This window comes from Ailuropoda melanoleuca, unplaced genomic scaffold (assembly GCF_002007445.2).
Source record: "Ailuropoda melanoleuca isolate Jingjing unplaced genomic scaffold, ASM200744v2 unplaced-scaffold11257, whole genome shotgun sequence".
Taxonomy (NCBI): Eukaryota; Metazoa; Chordata; class Mammalia; order Carnivora; family Ursidae; genus Ailuropoda; species Ailuropoda melanoleuca.
In genome coordinates this window covers 1-9,714 of record NW_023179679.1, presented here as the reverse complement: position 1 = coordinate 9,714, position 9,714 = coordinate 1, and the positions used below count along the sequence as shown (strand labels likewise).

Sequence of the window (9,714 nt, the reverse complement as noted above, 5' to 3'; positions counted from 1 at the left end):
ATACGGGTGTTCCCGCAGATGAAGCGTGTTGATTATTGACCCTCAAGAAAGGAGAGAGGAAACATAAGGAATGGATAGTAAATGTGGCAGTGATTTTTTTTGGATATGAACTTGTTTGAGCAGAAAAAGGTCTAAGAAGACAACTGCCTAAAAGTGGAACTCTTCAAAATGATCCATTCTTAAATAAATGAGTAATCAGAATGGACACCAGTACACACATTATGAAAATATATAATACGTAATAATACATACAAATGGTCAACAGACCCATAAAAAGATGTTCAACATCACTAATTATTAAGAAAATGCACTGGGTGTTTTACACAACTAATGAACCATTGAACACTACATCAAAAAGTAATGCTGTACTATATGTTGGCTAATTGAATTTAAATAAAAAATTGAGAATAAGAAAATGCAAATTAAAACCACAATGAGCTATCCCTTTACACCTGTTAGAATATCTGAAATCAAAAGGACAAGAAACAGTAAGAGTTGGCAAGGATGTGGAGAGAAAGGAAGCCTCATACACTATTGGTAGGAATGTAAATTGGTACAGCCACTGGGAAATAGTATGTAGTTTCCTCAAAACAAAACAAAACAAACATATACACCAATAATTCTACTATCAAGTATTTATCCAAAGAAAACAAAAGCACTTATTTTAAAGATATATGCACCCCTATATTTCTGGCAGGGTTATTTACAATAGCCAAGATAGAGAAGTAACCTAAGTGTCTATTGATAGACAAGGGGATAAGGAAGGGATGGCATGTATATACAATGGAATACTACTTTACCTTAAAAAAGGAGGAGATCGTGCCATTTGAGTCAACATGGATGGACCTAGAGGGTACTTTGCTAAGTCAAATAAGTCAGACTGAGGAAGACAAATACTATATGATTTCACTCATATATAGAACTTTTTTTTTTAAAGATTGATTTATTTATTTGAGAGAGAGAGAAAAAACACAAGCAGGAGGAGCAGCAGGCAGAGAGAAAAGGGGAGAAGCAGGCTCCTCACTCAGCAGGGAGCCTGATGCAGGACTCCATCCAGGACCCTGGGATCATGACCTGAGGTGAGGGCGGACACCCAACTGACTGGGCCACCCAGGCACCCCTCATATATGGAATCTTAAAACAACAACAACAACAGCAACAACAACCAAATGAATAAACAAACAAAAAGCAGAACCAGACCAGAAATATAGAAAACACACTGATGTTTGCCAGAGGAGAAGGGGGTAGTGCGATGGGCGAAATGGGGTTATGCAATGAATAAGTCACAGGAATAAAAGGCACGAGTATAGTCAATATTGTGATAGCGTTGCTTGGGACGGTTGGCAGCTACACTTGTGAGCACAGCATAATGTATACACTTGTCCAATCCCTGTGTCGCACAAGTGAAACTGATGTAACACTATGTGTCAACTATAAAATTAAAATGTTCTCATAGTTTCAAAGTACATTGAGGGGGAAAAAATTGGTTAAATTTTCATTGTGGAAGTGGCATTGATACTGCATAAGGAACATTCTAGGCAGACAATAGTTACCCCTGGAAATATTGACTGTATATCCTCACACCTTCAAGTGTCTGGAGAAGTGCATTCCTTCTTAAAAAGGATCATATCCTGTTCCGAGTATGGGACTCTGACTACATGACTAGAAGAAATCTCCTTCCCTGACTGATAATTCAGCCTGGGCTGGGGTCTCCATGGAAACAAGAGCAGCCTCTGGGTTCTCCCTGGGAGAAAGTCAGTGGCTGAAGGCAATGTTCCTTCCTTAGAGAGAACACATCTCTTGAGAAGTGGAAATACTTTTCCAGAAAAGAAACTGCTGCTCCGAATTTTTCATTACTGTGTCAGTACTCAGTTGCAATTTCTGTGCCAAATGCTTGTGTGGAAAAGATTCTCAGTGTCATGGGAAGTCTGAAGACTGCTGAACACAGCAGATCATGTATGAAGGCAATATTTAAGTTTGAACTTTAAAAAAAGAAAAGAAAGCAAGTAAGATCAACACTTAAGCATCCATCTAGAATAAAAGGTCCTCAGCATTGTGGGGAAGGCAAAGAGAGACAGAACCAGATTAGGGGCAGTCAGCATGTGCAGGAAGAGGAACATAGGAGCATTGGCCTGTAGGATACTATCTTGATGATCGTGTTACCTGCCATTGAGCAGAAGGGAATGGTGATCTCAACATGCACAGCCTCCAGTTCAAGGATGCCTGTTATCAGAAAGGTGGAAAATATGGAGTTTGTACTATTGAGAGGAAACATGACTTCAGGGCTCCCTGACTTGCTTGGAGTGACATGTAACGTCTGGAGTGCAATTATTTCATTTAATATAGGATTTTATAATCTAGAAGTGAATATCTGGATCATAAATGACCACTAGTCTCGCTAATGCTTTTCCCCTCAACTAACCCTGCCTGTATGGATCATTGAAGGTAAATCATTACCTAGATTATACCTTATTTAAATCTAGACTAAAGGAATGTGTGTTTACATTGATTGTTTTCCCCAAAATAACATGGCTCCAGTTATTTGTAAACCTCCATTTTATTAACTTTATTTTTAAAATAGGTCTTTTAAATGTTTTAATAGACTATTTTCAAATAGGTTTAGATTTAGAGAAAAATTGAGAATATAGATAATTTCCATATATCCCACACACACATGGAAATTTGTTACAATTAATTAGGCAGCATTAAAATTAACTAACACTTAAAATTACTCATATTTCTTTACTTTTTACATTATGTATTTTTTCTCTCACGGGATCTCATCCAGACAACACCTTGTGTTTACCTGCCATGTCTCCTTAGTCTCTTGGTTGTTTGTCAGACTTACCTTGTTTTTTTGGACTTTTAATAGTTTTGAAGATTAGTAGTTAAGGATATTATGAAATGGCTTTCTATTGGAATTTGTCTGATTCTGTCCTCATGAGGAGAGTGGGGTTATGGTTTATTTTGGAGGAAGATTATAGATATAAGGTGTCACATTAATCACATCAGGTGAAGGATATATATTATTGTCATGTTTTCTGACTGTTGATGTTAACCTTGAGCACCTCACTCGTGAGTTTTGACAGGTTTCTCTATTGCTACCACTTCACAAACACTGTTCATGGTAAGTTTTCCATTATTCTCCTAAATTTAATGAATACTTTTCAGTAGTCAATGTAAGACGTTGTCACATGATTTTGATACACTAGTTTCCCTCTGTAAAACACTTTTCCATTTGGACTCATTGGCATACATCCTTCATACTTTTATTGCTTCCTTTACAGGCTATTTCTGGGGATTCAACTGTACCCTATTTTAATATTCAGAGTTTTTAGCATACTTATATTATTTTCTTTACTTAGTCAAGTCATCCACCCTCATGACCTCAAACACCATGTTTATGACCATGATTTGCAAATTCATTATCCAGCTCTACTCTTCTTATCAACTACTTCATACATATATCAAACCCCAGGCTGGATATCTCCCCTTAAATGTACCTTGGGAAGGGGCACCTGGGTGGCTTAGCTGGTTAAGTCATTCTGACTCAGGTCATGATCTTTGGGTCATGAGATTAAGCCCTGAGTCAGGCTCCATGCTCAGCTTGGAGCCTGCTTAAGATTCTCTCTCTCTCTCTCCCCCTTGGCCCCTCCCCCCCACTAAAAAAATGTGCCTTAGGCAGATAACATAATTAAAAAAGAATATTTCTAAAACAAGTCCCATTCACCAACAGCTTCCTTATAATAGGACATAGTTATAGGACCTCTATAGTTTGTCATTTCAAAAACCTAAACGTGATTGGCACTTCCATTTCTCTTAACTCTCACAGTCAATCAATCACCAACTTTATGATCCCACCCATTAAATATATCTCACACGCACCCACTTTTTGCACCTTCCTGAGCAGACCTGTGTTCAATGACTACTGTATCCTTTTATTAAGACTCTTTTACCTAATCTTCTGCTGTCAACTCTTCTCCTCATCTATTTGGTAGCAGGACTGATGTTCTTAGCATAAATGTTACATCATTTCACCATTCTAATTGCAATAAATTAGTACTTGCATATTGCCCTATGGATTAAAACTAAATTAAAATCTCATCTTCTCTAATTTTATGCCTATCTACTAGTCAATATTTATACCTGAATTTCATAGTTATTTATTCACCTGGTTTTCAAACTTATGGTGTATTCACAGTTTTGTTTTTTCTCTTTGTTTTGCCTGAAAATTCTTTCGCTTATATTCCTCAGGTCATTTGTCCTGTCTTTAAGCCTCAAATAAATACCACTTTCTCAGGGGAGTCATCATTCAAACCCTCCATACTAGATTATAGTGCCTGGAAGGCTGTCAGTGCACTCTTCATTTCAGCATGACATTTATCAGAATAGTTAATACAGATGTATGCTTAATAATTTTTGTCTGTGTCACCTGTCTTACTGAAGGCAAAGTACTCCTTTTGCTCTCTACTGTTTTCTTGTATCTTAGCAGTGCCGAGCACTGTGTCTGAATCACTGGAAATACTTACTCAACTCAATAGTTTCAGTGGGCATTTATTAATGTTCCAGAGACGTCTCAAACTCAGTGTGCTCACCATAGCTTCATTACCTTACCACTTAAATAATACTCCTTCTTTGTCACTCTCATTGAACAACATACCATCAACTCAATTTTATCAACCAAAACTTGAGCATCAACTCTGAAACCACTCTGGTCACCAAACCGTGAAAAGTTATTCAGTGTGCTCATAGATTCTAAATATTATCATGGCCCTTACCTTATTANCATAGCCCTTATCGTATTTTGGTTCTTACAATCATTGCTCTAAGAGAAGCACCATCAGTCCTCAATTGTGTTTTTGTGGTAGATTCTAAACTAAACTATCTTCCTATAGATTTTACAAAGAATTTAAAATGCCATGAAGGGGGCGCCTGGGTGGCACAGCGGTTGAGCGTCTGCCTTCAGCTCAGGGCGTGATCCTGGCGTTATGGGATCGAGCCCCACATCAGGCTCTTCCGCTATGAGCCTGCTTCTTCCTCTCCCACTCCCCCTGCTTGTGTTCCCTCTCTCGCTGGCTGTCTCTATCTCTGTCGAATAAATGAATAAAATCTTTAAAAAAAAAAAATAAAATGCCATGAAGAAATCTTAATGATAGAATTGTTCAAAACAATGTAAAATGAAAAATGTATATGCAAGAAGGTCATATCTTCATTACGTGGAGAGACTATAAGAAATAAATCTTTGGAATACAGGGATTATACATCTTTTTTTTGGATTATACATCTTTTTATTCTAAAATTCTTTAATGGACTTGCATTAGTCACAAATGGGGGAAAAGAAATACAGGTGGGAGAAGGTTTCATAGTTTCAGATGTTCCTCGCCTCACCTGTAGGAATGAAGAAAGTCCAATTTCATTCTATCATGTATTTTGATATAATGACCAATTAATTGGATAATCTAAACAATAGGCAGGATTTCAAAATTTTAAGTAGAAGTGTATCTAAATGGAATGAAAATATTGATGAACTGAGGGTGACAATTTTTGTATGAAAATTGTGCTTTAAGTACATGTCAACAAAATTCAGAGACACTTACTGTAGTGTCTATGAGGCCATAATTATTCTACAGCCCAAGGGAGAAACCTCTCCTGGAATGTGTATTAGCAAAACATACTGCTATTTTGTCAATTGAATTAGAAGGTCTCTTAAGTTCTTTAATACTCAATAAAAGATGATAAAGTTATAGAAATAATTATTCAAGTTGTACATTCTTGCGCATATGGGAAGTAGCATTGCTCTTTTGACCCTGAAACATTCCAATGAGAAAACCCCAGGCTTCTTNAAAACCCCAGGCTCTACTTCATTGTCAGGGAAAACCACGTCTTCATCCTGCTTCGGATCTGCTGGGTCTTCACGCTGTAGATGACTGGATTCATCAGGGGTGGGAAGAGAATATAGATATTGCCCATAAGGACATGAACGGAGGGTGAGAGATGCTTCCTAAAGTGGTGCACCATGGTGAGGCCAGTGATGGGGATATAGAAGACCAGGACAGCACCGATGTGGGACACACAGGTCTGCAAGGACTTGAGCCTCTCCTCCCGGGATGCGATCGCCAGCACTGTACGCAAGATGAAAACATAGGAGAGGAGAATGAGCACAGCATCCAACAACAAGGTACAGATGAGCAGAGCCAGGGCGTAGAAGCTGTTGAATTGGATGTCCGAGCAGGCCAGCCGCAGCAGGTCCTGGTGCAGGCAGAAAGAGTGGGAGAGGATGTGGGGGCGGCAGTAATGGAAGAACTTCAGGCGAGTGATGATGGGGAGAATGGACAATGCACTTCTCATCAAAATGGCCCCCATGACATGTGACTCTACCGTTGGTCAGGATGGATGTGTAGCACAGAGGATTACAAATTGCAGTGAAGCGATCAAAGGCCATGGCCAGAAGGACTCCAGACTCTGTGCAGGAAAGTCCGTGGACAAAGTAAGTCTGTGAAATGCAGGCATCCAGACCAATCTCCTGGCTGAGCCCCCACAGAACTCCCAGCACTGTGTGCACTGTGGACAGCCCCATGCACAGGTCAGTGAGGGCCAGCATGGCCAGGAAGTAGAACATGGGCTGGTGCAGGCTCGGCTCCATCTGGATCACATGCAGCACCAGGNCAAGCATACCTCCTTTTACCGTGCTTCACTTTATTGGACTTTGCAGCTAATGAGTTTTTTACAAACTGAAGGTTTGTAGCAGCTGAAAGCTGAGCTGTGTTTATTGGAAAAAACTATTGTTTTTTATTTGTTCTTTATCATTCTTTACTCCCCTTTTGACTTTAGCTTTTCCAATGTATTCCTCTTTAGAGAAAAATCTATATTTTACAGACCTTTTAGCTGTGATCGATTGTGATTTTACTGGACCCCTGTTGGGTTGCTGATAAGGGATGGTGGGTTGTAGAGAGCCAAATGGAGTCTCCCATGTCAAGGAGGAGCCTGTGTCAATGACACAAGCAGTTCAGATACTGCCGCTGGGAGGTGCCAGCGGGACCAAAGTCAGCTGACACCCCAGTACTGATAAGGAGCATGACTAGAGGAGGTCTGCCAAGACCCAAAAGTGATTAAATCCCTTTAAAAAGGGAAGGATTTGGGGCACGTGGGTGGCTCAGTGCTTAAGCGTCTGCCTTCGGCTCATGTCATGGTCTTAGGGTGCTGGGATGGAGCCCTGCTTTGGGCTCACTGCTCAGCGGGGAGTCGGCTTCTCCCTCTGCCTCTCCCCCTGCTTGTATGCTCACTCTCTTCTTTCTCTGGCAAAAACAAATAAATATATTAATTAGTTNAATGTCCCGACCATTTTGGGCAGATTAGATCATTAACTTCCTTCTCTTTTAGTCCCTCTGAGCCACTTGCAGGACACATAGCAGGTGACAGTGGCTAAAGCTCTTGAGAGCACAGGGCTGTTCCTTCTGTGCTGCTCCTGAGGACCCCCGAACGCTGTCTTGTCATCAGAGCTTGTGGCCCAGGGAGTCAGAAGGCTCAGACTCATGAGGAAGGAACGAAGAGGATTGTTGGGCCAGGTGGACCCGGGCTCTTGGGAGGCCACTATTCCCACTTGGTGGCTGATGCAAGTGAGTGTTTCTCCGTGGTCNTTTAAAAAAGGAAGGATTTTGGCAGCAAACTGTCAGACTCTTCAGACCTGACCCCTCTATGTCTGACCACTTAAATACGGCAACTGCTGCCCCCAGAGGCTCTGCCCAATCCATCTCCAAACAGAACCGAGATTCTTCACTGCTTGAACATCAGAAGCAGTAAGTGCCAAGAGCAGACCCAGACCAGACCAAGGACTTTTCTCAGTTGCGTGTCCACAGACTGACTTCGTGTTTGCCTCTTAACTTCCTGCACCCTTCCGTTACCTTGTTTGTTGTGTGGCTTGTCTTCTGTGCTGCTCTGTGCGCTGGGTAAGAAGCCGAGTTTAATCATGTGGTGAATTGTCATTGAGTTTGGAATCCTGAACCTGCTTTATAATTGTGATTTAACTTGCTTTCTGATTGAATGAAGCTGACATTGTGGAAAGACATACTTCCACGTGCACCTTCATAGCATGCTTGTGACATGGGTGGAGGAAGAAAGCATACAATAACCTTCTAATGAAATCTTAGTGCACCTGGTATTACTGGGAACGTTTCTTAGAGCTGTGACCCTCACAGGGATTTCTACAATGGTCTTCCTCCCCCTCTGCCTACCACCAGGCTCCTTTCTTTCTTCCCTACCTGCAGCATTCCCAGTCTATTGAACTGTGATCCCTTTCCCCCTTAGAGAGACAGGAAGTCTGAGGGAGCTAGACAGAAGAGGAATTCCCCTCCCTCAATGGGGATAAGGTCGTGATAGTCTTTTTCCTCAAAATGACTGATTTGTGTTATGAAGAGACCTCTAAGGATATTTCACAATGGCTACCCTTTCTCAGGGGTTCAGAAAAGGAGAAATGTTTACTGAAGAATTCAGTGAAAAAAAGAAATAGCCACTGCATTCAGCACAAGAGCCATAGCAATAAAACTCACCTATTTTATTTTCAAAGCATCTTTCATTTATAGTTGCGCTCAAGACTGATGAGATTTTTAGGAAAAAAAATAGCTAAGAGAATACTGCTTGAAATTTTTTTTCATTCTTGTTATTTAAAAATATGTGTTGGTAACTCTAGCCAGAGATATTTGCAGTTAAGAGCTAGATAAGCTTACTGTTTTTAAAATTTATATTGAAAAGATGAGACAAACATCAAAATCCTGGAATACTATAAAAGAGAAATTAAGAAGTCTTCATAGGCTTAGTTCTCACATATCTGGAATTGCATTCATTGTTTATGAACATTTCATCCTTGCAAGTGATGCAGGCTGGCTGGGTTCTAGGTCCCATGGGATCAGCCAAAAGGGGTCCTTTGCTTCATGCAGGATAGAAGTCCAATGGGAGCTGAGAGGAAGTGAGACTGAATTTATTGAAGACACATAGAGAGTGCAGATACAGACTTCCAGAGCTTCTGGAAGACACTTTTATTCTTTTACTCTGCAAAAACTAACAAAATACCTAATACATAGAAAGGGCTACATTCAGGAAAGGGGGTGCAGTGGTTTACAAGAGAGAAGGAATGCCTCTCCTCAGGAGGATTATTTTAAGTGGGGATTTTTCAAAATGCTTCTAGCATCACTGAATTCTAAATATAGCCATCACCCTACTTGCCAAAAATTATTTTTCCTAAACTCTGAGGCAAAGCACTATGTGCATTTTTATACGTGTGTAAGGTCTCTAAGTTATTCTTTTGGGTTCCTTTTCCATTTAGATTGGCAGTCCCCTTCATGAGCCTTAAATATTATGAGAATTTCCTCTAAATCAGAGGCTACGTCTTAGTTCTATTTCTATTTATAGGGTCACTAATAGTATATTTAACAGGGTTAGTATTCAGTGAAACTGCATAATGAGAAATAAATAAATGAGAATGTGGTTATTTCTTCCCATGAGTGAGAACTTCATATGATGAGATGCTGTCTCCTTGTTACATTCTTCTCACTATGGGACTTTCTGTGAAATGGCTCGTTAAACACCTGTGACCAAAGTCTCTCATGTCCTTTCTCTCTCTACGGAAGACCGACTGAGCCTAAGTGTCCCTGATGCCAGCCCCACCCAACCGGAGGAAGCGGAGCGCCCTCAGCCGGATTTGCTTGGTCTTAATGGTGT

General features: G+C 40.4%; 1 protein-coding gene across 1 annotated transcript; it reads right to left on the bottom strand.

Annotated features, from left to right (window-relative positions):
- Positions 1-5,856: 5,856 nt before the first annotated feature.
- LOC117797687 (olfactory receptor 51V1-like) lies at positions 5,857-6,673 on the bottom strand. Its single transcript, XM_034650110.1, is given in 2 exon segments — positions 5,857-6,358; positions 6,360-6,673. Coding segments are annotated over 2 exon segments (816 nt in total).
- Positions 6,674-9,714: the final 3,041 nt, after the last annotated feature.